The sequence below is a fragment of the Physeter macrocephalus genome, chromosome 21, assembly GCF_002837175.3.
Source record: "Physeter macrocephalus isolate SW-GA chromosome 21, ASM283717v5, whole genome shotgun sequence".
In the NCBI taxonomy this organism is placed as follows: Eukaryota; Metazoa; Chordata; class Mammalia; order Artiodactyla; family Physeteridae; genus Physeter; species Physeter macrocephalus.
In genome coordinates this window covers 103899354-103921627 of record NC_041234.1, presented here as the reverse complement: position 1 = coordinate 103921627, position 22274 = coordinate 103899354, and the positions used below count along the sequence as shown (strand labels likewise).

Here is a 22274-nt window from a genome sequence, read left to right as displayed (position 1 = left end):
TCTTTCATCAGTGTCTTATAATTTTCTGCATACAGGTCTTTTGTCTCCTTACGTAGGTTTATTCCTAGGTATTTTATTCTTTTTGTTGCAGTGGTAAATGGGAGTGCTTTCTTAATGTCACTTTCAGATTTTTCATCATTAGTGTATAGAAACACAGCAGACTTGTGTATTGATTCTGTATCCTGCAACTCTACTGAATTCACTTATTTGCTTTAGGAGTTTTCTGATGGAATCTTTAGAATTTTCTATATGTAATATCATGTCATCTGCAAATAGTGACAGTTTTACTTCTTCCCATCCAATTTGGATTTCTTTTATTTCGTTTTCTTGCATAATTGCTCTGGGTCGGATTCCCAATACAGTGTTGAATAAAAGTTTCTGAAAATGGGCATCCTTGTCTGGCTCCTGATATTAGCAGAAAAGCTTTAAGCTTTCAGCCATTGAGTATGATGTTAGCTGTGGGCTTGTTATATATGGCCTTTACTGTGTTCCTCCCTACCCACTTTGTTGAGAGTTTTTATCATAAATGGGTGTTGAATTTTGTCAAATGCTTTTTCTGCATTTGTTGAGATGATCTTATGATTTTTATCCTTCATTTTGTTAATGTTGTGTACCACATTGACTGATTTGCAGATGCTGAACCATCTTTCCATCCCTGGAGTAAATACCACTTGATCTTGGAGTATGAACCTTTTAATATATTGTTGAATTCAGTTTCCTAATATTTTGTTGAGAATTTTTGTATCTGTGTTCATCAGCGAAATTGGCCTGTAATTTTCTTTCCTTGTGGCATTTTAAAACTTATTTATTTATTTATTTATTTATTTTTGGTCGCGTTGGGTCTGTGTTGCTGCGCGTGGGCTTTCTCTAGTTGCGGTGAGCGGGGGCTACTCTTTGTTGCGGTGTGCGGGCTTCTCATTGTGGTGGCTTCTCTTGTTGTGGAGCACGGGCTCTAGGCGCACAGGCTTCAGTAGTTGTGGCACATGGGCTCTAGAGCACAGGTCTTCAGTAGTGGTGCACGGGATTAGTTGTTCCACGACATGTGGGATCTTCCTGGACCAGGGCTCGAACCCATGTCCCCTGCATTGACAGGCGGATTCTTAACCACTGCGCCACCAGGAAAGTCCTGTTGTGGCATTTTTGACTGGTTCTGATATCAGGGTAGTGCAGGCCTTGTAAAATGAGTTTGGAAGAGTTCCATTGTCTTCTATTTTTTTTGGAAGAGTTTGAGAAAGATTGATATTAATTCTTTGAATGTTTGGTAGAACTCACTAGTGAAGCCATCTGGTCCTGGACTTTTGTTTGTTGGGAGGCTTTTGATTACTGATTTGATTACCTTATTTGTTATTGGTCTGTTCTGGTTTTCTATTTCACCATGATTTGGACTTAGTAGGTAGTATGTTTCTAGGAATTTATCCAGTATTTCTAGACTGTCCAATTTGTTAGCATATAATTCCTCATAGTAGTCTCATAATCCTTTGTATTTCTGTGACATCAGTTGTAATATCTACTCTTTTATTTCTGATTTTGAGTCCTCTCCCTTTTTTTCTTGATTAATAATTCTTTACTAAAGTACCCAGCTTTCCAATTAACTCTAGGCAGTTAGCTTACAGATGTAAGTCACATTCGTGTATAATATGAATGTGAAATAATGCCTCTAGCAACAGTAACTTCAGACTTAGAGGATAGAACTCTTGTGTATACTTGCTTAAGAAATTTACTTTCCCAGAAAACTCCCTTCAAGTCTTACTAGAGCTTTTGGCATTGATGTATTAAATTACTTGGTCCTTGAAATCAGGGTACCTTTGGTCCTCTCCCAACTTTTTTAGCCATAAAGCTTTTTTCCTCTATTCTTTTACTAGTCTTATAAGTGCTCCTAATAAGGATTGGAGGCTTTGTACTGAGATTGAGAATCTGAATTTATTGGGCATAATACCACTGATGAAGTCAGGTAAGGAAGCCCTCACTGGGTGCTTACTAGACACAGTGATGAATCCCTTTACATGATCAAATCACTTAGATGCTACTTTAGTTTACCTCTCTGACAAATAGTCATACTTATGTGACTCACAAATTCGACTAGAGAGTTACTTGAGCTGTTCCTAAGTATTTAAAGGATAAATAAACATTTTGTGATAGCTTCTGATGATTGTTTTCGTGTGTGTGTGTGTGTGTGTGTGTGTGTGTGTGTGTGTGTGTTGGTGAATAGTGAATGTTCAACCAAATCTTATCAGTGAGTAAATTGGCCCTGAAAATTGAATTGAGTTCAATTCAGTATGTACTTTGGGAGGAGCATGAACACTTTCCAGCCACTGGGGTGCTGGTTAAAGTCCTGTAGCAGGAATTTACAGGATGCCATTACAGCCAAAAAGTTGCTATCTAAATTTAACTCCTGGCATGAGCTTGTTCTGTAGCTAAATCTAACTGAAAAAAAGAAATTCTTGCTGAAATTTCAACTACATTTTTAAAAGGAATTTACCTTGCAGAGAGTAAGACTGAAAAACATTTGAGTCACTTCGTAAAATAGGAATATAGTTGTGTCCTTAATGATGGGGGTCATTGATAAATGTGTAATTACCAAAATGAAAGCAAGAAGCTGCACTTTTCAGTTTGTTTTTTTACCCACTTTTCATGGCAGCCTGACTTGAATCACTGCCTGTCCTGTCCTCACAGAGCCTGTGAACTAGAGAAACACTCTGACGTCCACCCACTTCTCTCTCATCTTTTGTTCTTCCAGAGTATGTCAGATGCGTAAACTTTGCTCTGATTGTGTGTTGTGGGCTCCTTAAATAAAACAATTTTGCAAGGGCAGATCATTGTTACCATACTGCATTTATGGCCACTCAGTTTCTACTCTGCTTAAAATCTTTGAGAGCGGCTCCTATTTCTATAATAAACATTACAGTCCTTGAGCCATTTTCAAGGATCTTCAGAAACAACCGACACATGATTTCTCTTCCACAGTATGAAACTGCCATCCTAGCCCACCCATGTCTGCTCACCGTCCTACAAATACCTGATACCTAATCTTCTCATCTCATCCTCATTCGTGCTGTTCCTCTTTCCAGGAAGTCTCTCTGCCTCTCCACCCTCACCTAGGTCCTTCTCATTCTTTAAGGCCCAGCTCCACTTTCTTCTCTTGGAAAGCTCCCTTGACAACTTCAGGCCTGAGTGACATCCTCTTCTCAGAACTCTCATCACATTTTTGTTAATGTTACTGAATTTTGCTCTTAATTGTCTACATTGTTTACTTTTATTTCATATTATGTTGTTCTTGTCTCCCCAACTCAAAAGAGGTTTCTTGAGTACACAGGCAGTGTTTTAAAGCTCGTCTGGTTCCCCAGAAGCATGTGACACAAGTCTGTGCATATTGTTGGTGGATACAATAAATGTTTGTTGATTAACTGACACTTTCCCACATGAACATTATTTATTTATTTATTTATTTATTGAGATATAGTTGATTTACGATATTATAAAAGTTTCAGGTATACAACAAGTGATTCACAATTTTTAAAAGACTATACTCCGTTTATAGGTATTATAAAATATTGGCTATATTCCCTGTGCTGTACAATATATCCTTGTAGCTTATTATATACATAATAGTTTGTACTTCTTAATCCCCTACCCTTATCTTGCCCCTCCCCGCTTTCCTCTCCCCACTGGCAACCACTAGTTTGTTCTATATATCTGTGAGTCTATTTCTTTTTTGATACATTCACTAGTGTGTTTTATTTTTTAAATTCCACATATAAGTGATAACATACAGTATTCATCTTTCTCTGACTTATTTCAGCAAGCATAATACCCTTTAAGTCCATCCATGTTGTTGCAAATGGCAACATTTCATTCTTTTTTATGGCTGAGTAGTATTCCATTGTATATTGTATACTATATCTTCTTTATCCATTCATCTGTTGATGGACACTTAGGTTGCTTCCATATCTTGGCTATTATAAATAATGCTCCTCTGAACATTGGGGTGCATGTATCTTTTCAAATTAGTGTTTTCATTTCTTGGGATATATGCCCAGGAGTGGGATTGCTGAATCATATGGTAGTTCTATTTTTAGTTTTTTGAGGAACCTTCGTACTGTTCTCCATAGTGGCTGCACCAATTTACATTCCCATTAACAGTGTACAAGGTTTCCCTTTTCTCCACATCCTCACCAACATTTGTTATTCCACATGAACATTTTTAAAGACCTCATTTGCTTGAATTTTAGGGAATCATAATAGGTATTTGTTAAATGGATAAAATGAATGATGGATATGATTTTTTATTTATTTTCGCCACCCCCCCATCCCCATTCGTGGCCAACCAATTGAATGTATGATTCTCAGGACAGGGATTTAATCTTGTTCAACTTTGCATCCCCAGCACCTAGATCAGTGCCTAGGTCATATTAGATGCCCAATAAATATTTGTTGAATGAATCTTCAGCAAAATCACCCTGCATATATTAAATGCAATGTCTTGTGACATTTTGTATTTCTCTCATCTCAGATGCTTGAGCATTATAGGACTTAAATTGCCAAATATGTTAAGTTCCTACTGTCTTCAATTTTAAATGCAGTTTTTCGGTGATCTTTTAATGGCTCTGGGATTTCTGTCCCATGGACATAAGCAAGCAATTAACCAGTGTTGTTTGATAACAACTGTGTGCAGAATCCAGGTTTTAGGTTGTTTTTATATTAAATTGGATTAGTTTAAAATATTTAAATGGCATTTATTAGCAAGTTCTCATAATTTCATATATTATTTTAAAAGAGATATATCTTTTTTTTTAAGAAAAAGATGAACTGCACTGACTAACAAAACCAATCACATTCGTTGCTAGAGCTATGTTTGAAAGAGACAGTGTAGCACCTGTTTTTTTTTTTCTTTTCATGACCATATATATGCACTGAGATGGGTCTTTTAATTGCTTTATGAAACAGAATAACTTGATTACCTGCTTTTTGTAAAAGATATGTTAAATTTGTTACCCTGGGAATATTGTGAAAAAAATTCAATGAAACTTAAAAGAAAAGCTTAATGAAAAAGTTCTGCACATAGGTGAAATGTCCTTATTTTCACACTTATTTTTTTCAGAAATAAAACTCAGTTTTCTATAGGATGCTTGTGAAATCATGGCTTCCATCTGCAGTGCTGAGGACCTCTCATATGCCTTAAAGAACTGGATTGGTGGACCACTAAGCTAAACATGTGAGGGAAATAGAACTTGAAGCAAATTAGAAAACTTGAAAGCTTTTAAGCCTTGTCAGCCTGCCAATTCAAGCAGTGTGTAGCAGGCGTGTCATATATTCATGGAGCCAAAATAAATGGCCACAAGGAATTCCTTGTGGTAATACAGATGTAAGGAAAGCTTAAAATGGAAAGAAAGAAAACATTGTTTTAATTGTTTATTCTGGAGGTCGATAAATACATTTAAAGAAATTCCTCTTCAGATATTGCTTTAGGTGCCAAAGATCATCTTTGTGATCTTCTGGACCAGGCACTGGCAATGTTTCTATGTTATGTGCTGGCTTGTGAAGGGAAGGCAAAAGAAAGGAGGAGATGAGGAAAGTGTAAGAAAAAGTGGGACAAAAGTAACTGCTGAGAGTGGCCTTGCAAGCCACTCTGGAACAAGGTACTATTTCCATTATATCAGTAGAAAATATTTATTTATCCTGTTTTACCATCAAGAACAATTCCATGAGAAAATGTGTGAATCCTTAAAAATATAGATAATCTACTTAATAATGAATCTAGTGTGTATGTAATTTTAAAGTAAAAACTTTTTAAAAATTGAAGTATAGCTGATTTACAATGTTGTGTTAGTTTCTGGTGTACAGCAAGGTGATTTCAGGTGTGTGTATATATATTCTTTTCCACTATAGCTTACTATAAGATATTAGATATAGTTCCCTATGCTATACAGTAGGACCTTGTGTTTATCTGTTTTATATATAGTAGTTTGTATCTGCTAACCCCAAACTCCTAATTTCTCTCTCCCCCTCCCTTTCCCCTTTGGTAACCATAAGTTTGTTTTCTGTGTCTGTGAGTCTGGTTCTGTTTCGTAATAAGAAGTTCATTTGTATCATATTTTAGATTCCACATATAAGTGATATCATATGATATTTGTCTTTCTCTGTCTGACATTTCACTTAATATGCTATTCCCTGGGTCCATCCATTTTGCTGCAAATGGGTATATTTCATTGTTTTTTATGGCTCAGTAGTATTCCATTTTATATATATATATATATATATATATATATACCACATTTTCTTTGTCCAGTCGTCAGTTGATGGGCACTTGGATTGTTTCCATGTCTTGGCTATTGCAAATGGTGCTGCAATGAGACTGTCTTCTCGCCATTGTATATTCTTGCCTCCTTTGTCAAAAATTAATTGACTGTAGGTGTGTCGGTTTATTTCTGGGCTCTATTCTGTTCCATTGATCCATATGCCTGTTTTTTGTGTCAGTATCATACTTTTTGATTACTGTAGCTTTATAGTATAGCCTAAAGTCAGGGAGAACGATGCCTCCTGCTTTGTTCTTTTTCCTCAGGATTGCTTTGGCAATTTAGGGTCTTTTATGGTTCCATATGAATTTTAGGATTATTTGTTCCAGTTCTGTGAAAAATGTCTTGGATATTTTGATAAGGATCACATTAAATCTGTAGATTTCTTTGGGTAGTATGGTCATTTTAACAAGATTAATTCTTCCAGTCCAAGAGCATGGGATATCTTTCTATTTCTTTAAATCATCTTCAGTTCCCTTTATCAGTGTTTTATAGTTCTCAGCATATAAGTCTTTTAACTTCCTTGGTCAGGTTTATTCCTAAGTATTTTTTTAATGTGATTTTTAAAAGGGATTGTTTTTTTGAAGTAAAAACGTTTTTTATTTTCCTTATGTTATATCTAATATAGAATTTTTATAAAGGAGCATTAATTACATTTCAAAAATAACTCTTTCAAGGAAAAATATGCACTTTGGGGATGTTTCTTGTTTCTTCCTGTGGCTCAAAGTGAAATCTCTTTCACCCCGCTCCCAGTTCAGTTTCATCGCACTGATTCTTGGGCAAAAACATTCCAAAAATTAACCTACTGTCCAAAGATATAGAGAGAAGTCATTTGGTTATCTCATATTTTTACTCTAAATCCAAGATAAGATCTTGCTGTTACCAAAAGAGCAGGAATAGACCATTCTTTATGGAAACTGAGTGCTCTATATATCAAGAATCGCAGGTATTAACGTTTCAATTTGAAAGCTAGAATTATGAGAAAATACTCAACTTTACAGATCTGATAGATATGAAACTGACAGAGGTGGCCCAAGCTCAGCCAGCCTATAGGATGCTCAACTGACAAAATCCTTGCTTGGAAACTTTAAGTTACCATTTAATCTTTGACCTTTTGAAGTAAGAATCCTGAGAAATGCTGTAATGCTCTAACTTCCAATGAGAAGATAGAGTCAGCAAAACTAAGTAAAACATGATCTCTACTTTTATGGAATTTACAGTCTGATAAGGGAGAAAACTTAAGGGCCTATAATAAGAATGTGATCTGTGCCATAAGAGAGACACAGTATCATGACATGACTAAGAAGGTGGGCTCTGGTCGCAGACTGCTTGGGTTTGAACCATGGCCTGAGGGTAGCTGCATGAAGTTGTGCAAGACTTAACCCTTCTCCACCTCTGTTTCCCCATCTGTAAAATGGGAACAGTAGTACTCTCTTCAAGAGGAATCCGGAGAGCAGTAAGACTTGGTGTGAGTAATTTCGGGGGTATTCCTTTTAGTGACTCGTTTCTATGCAATAGTGTTTGAGTGTGTGTTTAAGAGTATTGTTAAGTTACAGTGCTTGGTGTACCATTCATGGCAGAATGAGAGACCTGTGTTGGAATCAGAATACCTAGAGTCTGCTTCCACCCCTTCATAAACTCTCATAATCATTTCTCTTTGCTATGCCTTTGGTTTCTTCTCTATTTAAATGAGCATAGGAAGTTCTACGACAGCAGGGACCTTTATCAGTCTTGTTCCACATCTAGAACAGTGCTTGGCATATAGTGGATGTGGATAAATGTTGGTGCAGCACAACTCAGGAATATTATGAAGATGGCACTGCAACAGGCATGAACGTAATTTTGAGAAGGAATCATAAGTACTACACAAAAATGACTGGCTTTCATTGTTTAAGATTCCCAAGAGAGATAAGAGATAAGAAATGATCACTGCTACATTTCTCTGCCAGGATCTAAGCATGAGATTTAGAGTCAGAGGATCTTGCCTGGAGCCATGGTTCTACCACTTAAGGCTTTGTAAGTTCAGATAAGTAATTTAGCTTCCTTGAGCTTCATTTCCTTCATTGGTCTTTTTGGGTTATCACCCATGCTTTAGAGTATTTTTAGAGCTCCAAAGATCAATGAAATAAAAACACTTGCAAGCTGCAAATACCATACAAGTACAAATGTACTAAGAAACGGTAACTTTTCATGTTTTACATTAGAGGACTATAAATCATGAAAAGCAAACTCGTATTCCTATTACTCAAGTCTAAAGTAGTGAAGATAAAGTTGTATTGTCCCCCAAACAAAGTTGATCTTTAAAATGGACCCCCCTCCCTGTCTTTTATACAGAGACGAGCAGAGCCGCAGGACGGAACATCTCTCCACTGTCACACCAGCTCTTTTTACTTGTTGCACCTAGCTTCTTCTGTGCCAGCTCCAAAAATAGTTCCAGTTTGAAGGAAGACATGCAGATATGCGCTGGCTAGAACTGTTTTGAGGAACTGGCCAGGGTCCCATCAGAGGTTACAGGTCAATTTTTAAAATGAAGAAAATTCCTTCTCCCATTCCCCCTGTCTTACATAAAATGCATAGCCAGAGTTCAATTCCTGTTTGTATTTTTTCATTTGTAAAAGTTTAAAATTCAAATTTATTATTTATTTGTTTCTGTACTTGATAGACCTCTGTAGAAAAATCTTTCTCCAGACCCTCACTCACTGTTTATGTTCTGAGGAAAAAAACCATTATATATATATATTTCTTTTTCGTTATTTTTCTTTCAAGTGTGTTCAGGCAGCCCATGTAATTTAGTTATAGGATTAAATTTGAATATATCTTTAAATATAAACTTACAAACTCACAGAACATACTCTTTTAGAGTACTTTCTATAATACAAGTGTGGAAATGAATTTACTCTTGAGATTCAACTTAGGAACACTACTTAGAAGAATGTGTGTCTAAGAAGAATCTAAGAAAGAAAAGATTGGGGTAGCCAATTCCATCACTTATGAAACTTTTTTCTTTTTTGGTTGTCATGTCTCTTTAGACTTAAAAAATAGCTTTATTGATATATAATTCACATATTATCCAATTCACTCATTTAAAGAATATAGTTTAGTGAATGGGCTTTGGTATATTCAAAAAATTGTGCAACCATCACCACTGTTTAATTCCAGAATATTTTCGTCACCCCCAAAGGAGACCCCATACACGTTCAGCAGTTGCTCCACTTTCTCCCCTTCCCCAGGCCCTCACAACCACTAATTTGCTTTCTGACTCTATGGGTTTACCTATTGTGGATATTTAATATAAATGGAACAATACAATATGTGGCCGCTGTGACTGGCTTCTTCCACTTAGCATCATTTTTGGGGGGTTCATTCGTGTTCAGTACTTTATTCCGTTTTATGGTAGAATAATATTTCATTGTGTTGACGTATCACATTTTGTGTATCCACTCATCCGCTGATGGACACTTGGATTGTTTCTACCTCTTGGCGATTGTGAATAGTGCTGCTATGAACATGAGTGTACAAATATGTCTTCGAGATCCTGCTTTCAATTTTGGGGGGTATATACCTAGGCATGGAACTGCTAAGTCATATAGTAACTGCTTAACGTTTTGAGGAACTGTTAGACTGCCGCAGCAGCTGCACTATTTTACATTCTCACCAGCAATGTACGATAGTTTCAATTTCTCCAATTTTTCTTTTTTATTGTAGCCATCCTAATGGGTGTGAAGTGGTATCACATTGTGATTTTCATTTGCATTTCCCGCCATCTGGCTGTTTAAAATAGATATATATTTTAAATATTTTTAGAGGTCATTCACTTGACAACCTTAACCCTCTAGAACGTGGTCCTGAATGGAACATATTGCAAAAGGGTTTCCAAACCACTAAGAGTAGTCACAGACCTTCTGCATGAAAGCCCTGCACTTTTCCTGCAGGCCCCTCATACAGTGAGTAACTAACTCTTATTCAACACTCATGATTGGCTATTATGTATTCCAGAAAGGAGCTGGACAATCCACCGTGGCAGATATTGTGGCAGGAAGGGAAGTGACAGTAGAAGTGACAATCTGCCCCTGAAAGAGAACTATAATACTTCCCAGGGCATTTTATGACCCCAAGTCTTCAACCAGAGCCCAAATTATGTTCAGTATTTTTTAAGAAGGCAAAGCTACATATAATACATTTTAGAAATATTTCCATGAAGAATGACTTAGAGAAACACGTTTTGCTCTTAAACGGATAAGCCTGCATGAATTTTCTATATACTTAATTTCCTAATGGTATCTGAAAAATTAGGTGATATTGAGTTTCATCTTGAATGCGGAAAGGATAAAGCAAAAATTCAGATTCTGTAAAATTATTGAAGAAACTGTTTAAAAAAGTAAATGAAATGTTTTCAAGAACTTTAATTCTACTTTTTTGATGAAGTTAACAATTAGTTGATTTGTCTGATACTCAGAGCTTACTTTTGCTTTAGAAAATCCCTGTTATTTTGGTATGTGTTCATGGCATAATGCCAGTAAATTAACATTTAATCTATCTTCTCAGCTGAGTTCCTAGAAATTGTTGCTGGTCGACACTGGTTTAAAGTACAAACCCTAAAGCTGCACAGTATTTAATGTATGAACAGTGCTTTCGGTCTCACTTATTTGTCCATGCTGAAACCTCCTTCTGAGTCGTTCCAATATCCCTTCATAAAGACTAAGAACTAATAGAGCATACACAGAAAAAAAAATCCAGCATCTATTCAAAGGATTTCTTTCTTGATCTGAAGCACATTTTGCATTTCACAGTCTCTCCCCTACCTCATTTGCAGTGGGTCTCCAGGTAGTTTTGTCATGACTGTTTTATGTGGTCATCAACAATTACATTTCAAATACACAGTTACCTCTTGGAGCATCTTAAATTTTCCTAGCAATTTCTGTTTTCTGGATTTTGAGAGCAGATCATCAAGACTTCGATCAGATCATAGTAAAGTCAGTTTAATGGCAGGTCTTTGGTAGCCTCTAAAACCTGAAGACACACAGGTGGGTCATGACTACATAAAAGGCTGACATGTCAGGCTCTGGCTTTTTCTGTGCAGTGGACCCCTGAATGAATTTCTGCCCCCAAACAGACCAAAATGAAATAATCGTTTTTTTCTTTTTAATTGGGTTGTTGCCCGGTCTTGTATTTCAACAGTAAATAGAAGTAGTTGCTTCCTTTTACTATGTACAGTTCTACACTGGGAAATAGCTAATTTTATTTTATTTTATTTTTTGCAGGTTTTTTGGAAAGTGCCTTTTCTGAAAACTCTGCTGATTGGATTCCACTTTCAAGCTGCCTCTTTATAAACCCCTCTCCCTACCACCATCACTGCCACCTCTCCCCGCCCCGCCCCCCCAAAAAACCCTGGTGTGCTTGTAGTTCATTCTCAGCAACTCGTTCATTCTTTTTTTCTTTGATTCTCAATTTTCATAGTCATTTTTCCTCCTCCCGATTTTGCAGCAAAAAAAAAAAATTGCAGTTGTAACATCCTACCAATCTTAATCTTTAAAGCCAAGAGATAGGTAAAAAAACTTTTCTCCCCTTGACCTGAGACCATTCCACATATTGACAGGCAGCCAGCAGCATATGCTTTTTGCAAGAATAATTGAAAATATCAACTGGAGAGCACAGAATCCTTTTGAAACTCTGCCAGTTATTTGAAGTAACTTCAGCAGAGGAAAAAAATAAAGCAGTCAATATCTTAACCTTGACGGCTGCCTTCTTAGGAGTTGGTCTCTAATTGGATTTTTAGTTATTCTGATACGATTTTTGTTTTATAGTGAGCTTTTTGTTTGACTAGACCAAATTTGACTTAAATGAAAACTTAAGTGCTAACAAAGAAACATTTCACCAAAGCAACCTGTTATCTCTTCACATTTAGCTTGAATTTATTTTTAACCTTTCAACAACAGCAGTAATAGTAGAGAGGGTGCACTTGATTTTAACTTTGCTTTCAATATGACGTCTGTCAATGTTGCCCTGGTTCGTGATACCAAGTGGCTGACTTTGGAAGTCTGTAGAGAATTTCAGAGAGGAACCTGCTCTCGAGCTGATGCAGATTGCAAGTTTGCCCATCCGCCAAGAGTTTGCCATGTGGAAAATGGTCGTGTGATGGCTTGTTTTGATTCTTTAAAGGTGAGTCTCATCTAAATGCACATCATTTTTAATTGAAACTTGTTGATTTCTATGGTTTTTTTTTTTTTTTGGAAATATGTTGTGCCTTGAAATTAGTCAAGTTAATAATAGCACGAAAGCAATAAGTTTGTTTGTTTTTTAAGACAGGATGTAGACTTTGTAGAACTAAGCCAGACTAAAGCTCACCCATCAAAGCTCACTGACCGAGATAGATAGACTTAAAGAAAAAAAATTCAAGAATTTTTGTAGGAGTGAGAAATTGTAGCCTTGCTGTACTTTACGTCTGTGTATATTATTTAGATTTTAATACAGTGGTCATAGTCCTCAACTTAGAGAAGCCCTTTACTGAAATATAGCTTATTATCTATGTTATCAAAATACACTTGGCAGGGACCAATCAGAGGATAAATAAAGTCAGACAGAGAAAGTATAAGGTGAAAATCTCACCATCCAGGAGGAAAGTGATGGCATTTTGAATTTTCTTAGTTAAAGTATATTTTGAACCTTCAACTTAAACATATTGCTACAAAACTAGGTTCACGTAATTTTCTTCCTGAGCCACTGATTGACCAATTTCACATTTGTGAGCACATTTTATAAGGAAAGTTCTGTTGCCAAGGTCATCAAACCTGAATATTATGTACATGAGTATAAACAAAATATGAGGACAGGTGAGATATTATGTAGAATAGAACATATATGATTGCAGAATGAAAAATGCACTGATTTTCATGTTTTATCCATGGTTATCCTTAAATTAAGCATAAATGTACAAATTAAAGCATAGGAGTAAAAAATGGTAATAGATTCCTGGTTTAATTAGTAAGATTTGCTATGATTCATTTTAGATTTTTTTTCAAAATATGTTAAAATGAATTAAGCTTAATAACCGTTTCAATTTCTTGATATTGTTTTATCCTCATCATGACCAATTTTACCTCATTAACATTTTTATTTATGGCTGCATTGGCTAATAGAGATGTATTCCTTCATGTGATCATTTACTCAGAAAACATTTTATCATGATATCCTACTTAAATAGTTACTTTTGCTTATTTCGTGGTTGCTGGTTTTTGTTGCAGACCATTCCAGTTCAAGAATGGGAACTAGTTATAAAGATAATGGCAATTCCTAACATTGAAAATGTCTGAATTGCTCTTTTTTGTAGCAGATATTATGACTAAAAGGCTGATTCTGTTTTCTTCATTTCATTTTCATTCAGGTTTCATCTACAATTATTTTATGTATTATTTAAATCTTCTGTGTTTTTATTTATTTATTTATTTATTTATTTATTTATTTATTTATTTGGCGGTACGCGGGCCTCTCACTGTTGTGGCCTCTCCCGTTGCGGAGCACAGGCTCTGGACGTGCAGGCTCAGTGGCCATGGCTCACGGGCACAGCCACTCCGTGGCATGTGGGACCTTCCCGGGCCGGGGCAGGAACCCGTGTACCCTGCATTGGCAGGCGGACTCTCAACCGCTGCGCCACCAGGGAAGCCCCATAAATCTTCTGTGTATTATTTAAATCAAGGACTGTGCAGTGCCTTAAATGGAAAAGAGCACTGGACTAGTTCGGGGGGGGGGAAAGGAGATGACTTTTAGCCAGTTCATATAGAGGGTCCAGCACTGCACTAGTCAGCTAGTCACTTTACAAGTCTTGTTTCAGGAGTCCCAGCCCCACTACTGTTTTTGACTTTAGCTACTTAATCTGACAGAGCTTGAGTTGCTTCATCTCTAATGCATGGGTAATTCTTCTCTACCTAACTTCCATGATTATTGTGGAGATTCCAACGAGATAACATAAATGAAAAGCCATGTATCACTATAAAAGTGAATTAAGGACTTCCCTGGTGGTCCAGTGGTTAGGACTCGGCGCTTTGACTGCATGGACCCGGGTTCAATCCCTGGTCGGGGAAGATCCTGCAAGCCGCGTAGCGTGGCCAAAAAAAAAAAAAAAAAAAAGTGAATTAAATGAGAAGTTATCTTCTTACTATTAACTAAGATGCTTATTTTAGGAGTTCTTCAAAACAGTTCTATTTAGTTAGGGTTTTATTATCTAAAACTACACATTCATGTTTCAAATGGACATGCCCACATCCAGTTGCCATGAGTGTGATGTTAGTTCTTCAAGCTAAGTATCACTGTTTTTATGGCTTACTCTTAGATATAGAGTTCCTTGCAGGCTTTGTAAATTCTATCTTTTCAGGTGTCTGGCGGAAAGAGATGTGTGATATTACTAATCATTGATATACTTCAGATCAGTTCTCCCATTTAAAGGCAAAAGAATGCCATAATGGAAACATTTTGAAGAAAAGTAATATGGAACGTGATTGTTAACAAAATGCATACTGCACTACCACTTTAAAGCTTGGAAAATGTTTAATTCAGAGACTACATAGATAATGGCCAATGAATAGTAATAAGCCACTTAATTATTTAAATACACTGTCTACTCAGTACATGCAGTGTTTTTAAAATAATTTTTGATATGTTAAAATCTTGATGACCAGTTGCACAAGATAAGGATGATTTACATAATGCTTACATTCTCAAATTTTAATGAAAATCTTAGTATTTCAAACATACAGTGCCTTTCAAACAATTAGTCATTTAGATAGCACATGCATCACAGTTTCACGTCTGCATAAAAGCTTTGTAGTTCTCTTATATTATTCCTTATCCATGATAAGCATGAAAACTATACCAAGTTGACAGTAGTTGACCTATGTGGGTTGTTCTACTATCTTATCTATAATACACAAATAACAAAATAACATACCTTGATGGTTATTACAGCATTTGCTACCCACTTTGAGTTTCTGTGATTGAAACACTTTTGAAATGTATCTGTGCACTGTTTCTTCTTCCATGAGTGGTTAAATAACTGAAGCAATCACTTGATGAGTTTTGGGCAGCTGCTTTTGTTTTTGTTGTTTTTATAAGGATTCCATTAGCGCTAGGTACTCTACCAGATGGTGATGGTTCTTTGCCTTCATAATAGGCACAATAGTTAACAATATCCTATACTCACCTCATAATGAGGGAATGTTATGAAAATAAGGAGGGCAAGCTTGATGGCTAATTGTGCATTGTGCTGAAGTGCTGTGCCCATCACTCCATGAATGTTGAGTGTTCAGTGATGAAGTTTGCACCATCTTCAGATAGAGATCTAGATAGCACAGCCCATAGATTAATTTCCAGCTACGTAAAAGAGTCTCACGTCATGTTGATATGCAGCTGTTTTTTGACTCAATTGCCTAGTCGGCTTGGCACAATTTATTTCAGAATTTCTCTCCAAAGTATTGCTTAACCCATTCTGTGCCAATTTCTTGATATTACAGTTTGCAGTTGATCTAGGTTGGTATTTTTAGCGACTGTCCCTTGACTTTAACGAAAGATTACTGAAAATACCAACCTAGAATCTGTGATTGTTTTCATAACCAATATTATCTTCATGTATTCTGCTTCAGCAATGTCATGTGTCTTAAGCCTTCTCCTCCATACTTGAAGCACTGTGATACCTGCCACTTGTTACCTAGGAAGGATATAAATGCTGTCATTATTTAATTATGAAAGCTCAACACCCATCACATCTGCCCACTGCACTCACCACCTTGGGTAGTTTTGTAACAAAAATTTCCTGGCAAGGGCCTTAGCAGCAGGCGTAGTCAGAGGACAGCCATGTCAACCCATATACATTCCTAAAAGATGAGAACTGGGTGAGGAAAACACACAAAACAGCCCCATACTATGTCTTCAAACATCACATATGATTGCAAGCATAATAATAGTTTGGCAAGTGAAACCGGTTTTATAGACATATGGATGTGAATCTATCCTTGTAGGTCAATTTGTCCTGAGTTACCAGTATATTCTGTACTAGTATCACTAGTCACAGCAGTTTTCACCAGTTTAAAATTTGATTATTTTTGAGTGAATATTTACCTCATCCCTGTTTGCTAAGGGAGAACTTACCGGGAGCAGAAGACTCCTAGCAACATAATCCCAAGGGTTGCTGAATTATGCAAGATTTAGAATCATTTATGAGCTTGATCAGAGGGGTCTGCCTGTATTGTAAAGATACATAGACAGCACCTGTCATCCTGAGACTCAAGGAAAATAACATTTTACTTAAGAATCTCTATCTTCTATTATTGACCTTAAAAAGGACGTATCTTTGACCAGTAAAAGTCAATGCTATTTTGGACATTTCAAAAATCTCTTTTGAAAGAAAAATGGAATTACAGTCAGTACCCAATGAAATACATATTGATAGCCTCACTTGTTAAACTTTTTATTTTGAAATAATTTTAGGCTTACAGAAAAGTTGCAAAAATAGTACAAGGAGTTCCTGCATACCCTTCACCCAGCTTCCTGTAATGTCAACAACTTACATACCATACATAGCACAGTTATCAAAACCAGGAAATAACTCTAGTTCAATACTATTAAGTAAACTAGAGACCTTACTTGAATTTCACCAGTTTTCCCTCTAATGTCCTTTCTCTGCTCCAGGACCCCACATTGCATTTACTTGTCATGTTTATTTAGTCTCCTCCAATCTGTGACAGTTCCTCAGCCTTTCCTTGTCTTTCATGACCCTGACACTTTGGATGAGTACTGGTCAGTTATTTTGTAGAATGCCTCTCATTTCGGGTTTGTCAAATGCATTTTCATGATTTGACTGAGGTCATGCATTTTTGGCAAGAAAACCATAGAAATGATGTGCGTCATATTCAAGGGTACTTGATGTTGATGTATCTCCTCTCTCATGTTAACCTTAATCACCTGATAGAGATGGTGTCTGCTGGATTTCTCTGCTGTAAAGTGATCAGTTTTCCTCTTGTGAAAATCGATAAATATCTTCTTCATTTATTCAACATCTCCTCAAGATACCATTGATGGTAAGGGTCATCCCAATATCCAAGCTGTCAAAATGTGGAAGTGTCCATCTTAGAAGTGATGGGTAACACACTTCTCTACTAACTATCAATCAAGAAAGGGAGGGAGGAGAAAATGGACCAAGAGATGAGGAAAGACTGAAAAACTGTCACAGATTGGAGGAGACTAAATAAACATGACAAGTAAATGCAATATGGGATCTTGGATTGGATACTGGAGCAGAGAGAGGACATTAGAGGAAAAAGTGGTGGAATTCAAATAAGGTCTCTAGTTTATTTAATGGTATTGTAGTAAAGATAATTTCCTGGTTTTGATAACTGTGCTATGTATGGTATGCAAGTTATTGACATTATAGGAATCTGAGTTAAGGGTCTCCAGGGACGTTCTGTACTATTTTTGTAATTTCTCTGTAAGTCTAAAATTATTTCAAAGTTAAATGTTTTAAAAAGAACTTTCTTAGTCTTGCACATGCATCTCCTGTCTTTTGATGCTCAGAAATACAGTAGAATATTATTGTTTCTTTTTAAAAATCTTTTAAATTAATTAATTAATTAATTTTTTGGCTGCATTGGGTCTTTGTTGCTGGGCACGGACTTTCCCTAGTTGCGGTGAGTGGGGGCTACTCTTGGTTGCGGTGCGCGGGCTTCTTGTTGCCATGGCTTCTCTTGTTGCAGAGCGCGGGCTTCAGTAGTTGTGGCTCGTGAGCTCTAGAGCGCAAGCTAAGTAGTTGTGGCTCACGGGCTTATTTGCTAAACAGCATATGGGATCTTCCCAGACCAGGGCTTGAACCTGTGTCCCCTGCATTGGCACGCAGATTCTTAACCACTGTGCCACCAGGGAAGTCCTATTGTTTCTTTTAATTTTTCTTTCTTCTTTTTTTTAAACTTTGGGTGTGGTAATGAGAAAACTCTGAAACCCATGGAGTGGCTGGTCTTGGGACTAACCTCAACTAACTAGATGGGTTGGATAATTTAAATACTTAAGAAAGCACTCATACCCATAACAGCGCGTCACAAACCTAGCAAATCAAAAATTTTGAATGTAGAACATTCATTTCAGATTGTTACCATTTACAGATAGGAAACTGGAGATCCAGTGAGGGAGAGTCCCTTGCCCAACGTCACATAAGCAGTTATCAAAAGATCCTGAGAACTCCAGTGTTCTTCCAATCATTTCAGTCTTTTTTCCTGTGGTGAAGAAGGAGATGGAGAAAACATCATTTGGGCTTATTGTGTTTGGTTTTGATCTTTGCAGCATTCGTTTAATTCTAAGAGAAGAAACATACTGCTCAAAACTATGCAACGCGTCACGAATTTTCGTGTCATCCGTGTGCGGGAGCCATGCTAGTCTTCTCTGTATCTTTCCAATTTTAGAATATGTGCTGTCAAAGCAAGCACTGGGCTATTGTTTTACTAAACCAAAAGCATCCAGTGCTTATCACGTCGGACTGTCCCACGTGACATTGGGATGCCCTGTTTTCAACGTTTTGTGTTTCTCCTTCACTTTCTGTTACTTCAAAAGGGGGGAAAAGTCAACTTTCCCTTTCCTAATCTCTCCCTCATTTATTGTTTCATGACATTGTGTTTAGATGAAGACTTTAATTAAAGTTTCGTATTTAGTTCTCTGACAGTCATTTGGGCTATTAATTTTGAAAAGAAGGAGGAAGAGAGGCAGGGTGTTTTTATTTTTAGACCACGTTATCTAACTTAGTGATACTAAGCTTTGTTTAATCACCAAGAGTCAGAACACTGAGCTGTCTCTACTCCCTCGTCCATCCTTTTCTCCAAACCCTGCATTGCTGAGTTAGCTAGCCAGAATCGGGGATTGTAACGGGCTGTGGATCATGTATATCTTCACTGCATGAAACTCTTTGATGTCTGATGCTGTTATAGATATACTCATTAGTACAAAGTCCTGGCCAGCTAGGGAGGTACCTGTCACAGATTAACTGAAAATATTGCAGTAGCAGCTCAGCCTTGTTATGGGTCAAATACAGTTTTGTAAAAGAATTTGGAATCTAATCCAATGAATTTAAAATGTTGTTTTATGGAAGCATAGCTCAAGATCATTTCTCTCTCCCCCTTGCAGCCAAGGCTGCAATTGGCTACCTGGTAAGAAAGGACTTGTGATATGGCCAGGGATGTAGTCTTCAACCACAATTTGGTATCATTAAGATGGACCCTTTGTCACAGGAACCCCATTTAGTATGAGAGATCTGAATATCTGAAGTTTGAGAACTGTCTACTATATGTCAACTCTTTTGTGTGGAAGAAGCTCTTTACATGTTAGGGAAATAGATGTCTGATCTTACTTGATCATATAATAATTCTCTCATGTCACATAGCTGTATGAAGTCATTATAAATATTGTTTTTTCTTTACTTCACGTTTTTGTGAAATGTGGATACAAGGTACTTCTGTGCATCTGGAGATAGCAATTAGTTCTTCTAGGAACATGACTTTATTCATAGAACATCATTTACTCACTGCTGTTTTTGCCCTTACAGATTAGGTTTCTGATTGTAAAGTCCCCAAGTTTGCCTTGTTTTCCTCTATCTCAGCCGGCCGCTTGATTGTTGACCTACAGGGTTATATATTCCAGAGGAATTTTAGCCATCTGTTCTTTCCTCATTATCTCTAAATAATCTTTTCATTTTTTTCTGTATTTCCTCCACTGTGTAATCAGTCTTTGGTTTCTTACATTTATGGTTTTTGTTGCCGTTGCTGTCTAATCCAGATTTGCAGCCCTGCTTAGGTTTTCAATGTTTTTATTTCTGTGCCTTCAGTTCTCACCACAGGGTCAAGTTTTACTGCTAGACGTAATGAGAAGTTTAACTCATGCTTTTTCCTGTCTTTCTTGATACTGTTTTCTTAAAAGTCAGTAAACGAATTCCATTTGGTTTACGACCTTTTGTTTTGTAAATAATCTCCACTATTTGGACTTAACCGTGTTGTCTAGAGTTGGAGTAAATTATTTTTCCAATATTATTCCTGATGAGCTTATATAACATGGCTTAGTGTCATGTCAAACTCTGTTACTTACTGAAGTAGATGTGACAATATGATCCATCGGTTTTTGCGGCTGTTGCTTGGTCATAGGCATGTCAATGTATGCTTTCAGTTGGACCTTTTTTTTCTATTGTAAATGGACATATTTTTTGTTGTTGTTGAAACTCAGATTTTTATTTACCCACTGGGAATTTGTAGAAAAGAGATTAGCCTTTTGCTCCTACACGTGTTCTTGTGGGTAGACAGTGGACAGTGAAGGCAGTTTCCACGCTGAAAACCATCCAACAGCTTGAAAACATAGAGTCCACAGTGATATAACTGTGTTAAATATGGCAAATTTCCTGAACTAAGTAAGAGATATCCTATGTGTCAGCCATGATTTGCCAGCTAACTAGATAGTACCAAGGTTCTAATTTCTGTCTCTAGGATGCAGAAATGCAAACAGAAAACCTTTTTCTCTGTGACTTTAAACTCTTAACCCATCTTTTATATGTGTACATTGAGTAGGCAGCATTATAGTATCAATCATCTCTTATTCCATTCCAAATACATTTTGGAGACTATATTTTTAAGATGACATTTTTTTTTTTTTTTTTTTTTTTTTTTGCGGCCAGCTGCTCCGCGGCACGCGGGATCCTCCCGGACCGGGGCACGAACCCGCGTCCCCTGCATCGGCAGGCGGACTCTCAACCACTGCGCCACCAGAGAAGCCCAAGATGACATTGTTTTAAGATCACATTGTCATATTGCCTTAAAATTGTTGTTCATCCTATTTATGAAAAAATAGTAACCCTGAAGTAACCGTTTGAGAATGTTGAATATGTTTTAAGAACTCTGTGTGGGTTTAAAACATTTGCTAAATACCTATCCCAGAAGTTGTTTTTCTGTTGTTAATGTTTATATTTATCACATACTTTATTCAAAGAACTTAAATATTTTCCAACTTTTATAAAAACATAATCTCTAGAGGTTTGGTGTTTTTTTTTTTTTTTTTTTTTTTTTGCCATTTCCTGGTTACTTCGCTTTTTCTATTAGCCGGGAAAGCATTCTACATAGAAACAAATTCAATCTTAACTTACTTCCAAGTAACTGAAAAAAAATTTTAAATTGTCCATTTTTATTCTACTAGTACCCCACTAGAGGAAGGATTTTTTTCCAGCTTTAGTGATATTTAATTGACATACAACATTGTGTAAGTTTAAGGTGTACAACGTGATGATTTGATACAAGTATATATTGGGAAATGATGACCACAATAAGGTTAGTTAACACCTCTATCACCTCACATAATTACTCTTTTTGTGGTAAGAACATTTTAAGACTTACTGTCTTAAGCAACTGTCAAGTATATAATACAGTTTTGTTCACTATAGTCACGATGCTGTATCTTAGATTACCATAACATATTCACCTTATAACTGGAAGTTTGTACCCTTTGACCACATCTCTCCATTTTCCCCACCCCCAGTCCCTGGTAACCTCCATTCTACTCTGTTTCTATGAGTTTAGCTTTTTTAGATTCCTCATATCAGTGAAATTGTACAGTATTTGTCTTTCTGTGTCTGGCCTTCAAGGTACATGCATATTGCCAGAAAAGGCAGGATTTCCTTCTTTCTCATGGCTGAATAATATCCATTGTATATATTTTGGAATATTGTCTTATTTTTCATAGAGGCCTTAGAGGTAGTCTTGATAAATGCCTCTTTCTTGGGTGAACAACAGATGTAACCATGGAAATGCTTGATGTGAAGCATGGTATCAGCAAGTGGCATAAATATAGAAAATGCTGACTTGTAATAACAGCTCTAACCAAGGCTCCTTGTGTGGCCTTGAGGAAGTCATGAGAATCCTACCTACCTCTGTTTCTCTTCATACAAGAGCAAGCAGCAGTACTCAATTTGCAGGACTG

At 36.7% G+C, this 22274-nt stretch overlaps 1 protein-coding gene and 1 non-coding gene across 6 annotated transcripts in view; one reads left to right on the top strand and one right to left on the bottom strand.

Annotated features, from left to right (window-relative positions):
• Nucleotides 1-22274, top strand: part of MBNL3 (muscleblind like splicing regulator 3) — a 107388-nt gene that overhangs the window by 38062 nt on the left and 47052 nt on the right. For all 5 annotated transcript variants that reach the window (XR_449429.3, XM_055081793.1, XM_007130407.3 and 2 more), the window contains exon 3: nucleotides 11555-12452. Coding sequence is in view for 4 of the 5 variants with exons in the window: in XM_055081793.1 (XP_054937768.1) it covers nucleotides 12276-12452 (177 nt within the window). In the remaining variant the exon portion in view is untranslated. The remainder of the gene's footprint in view (nucleotides 1-11554; nucleotides 12453-22274) is intronic.
• Nucleotides 18648-18754, bottom strand: LOC112066149 (U6 spliceosomal RNA). The gene has a single exon (XR_002892442.1). It is a non-coding gene; the product is annotated as a U6 spliceosomal RNA (small nuclear RNA).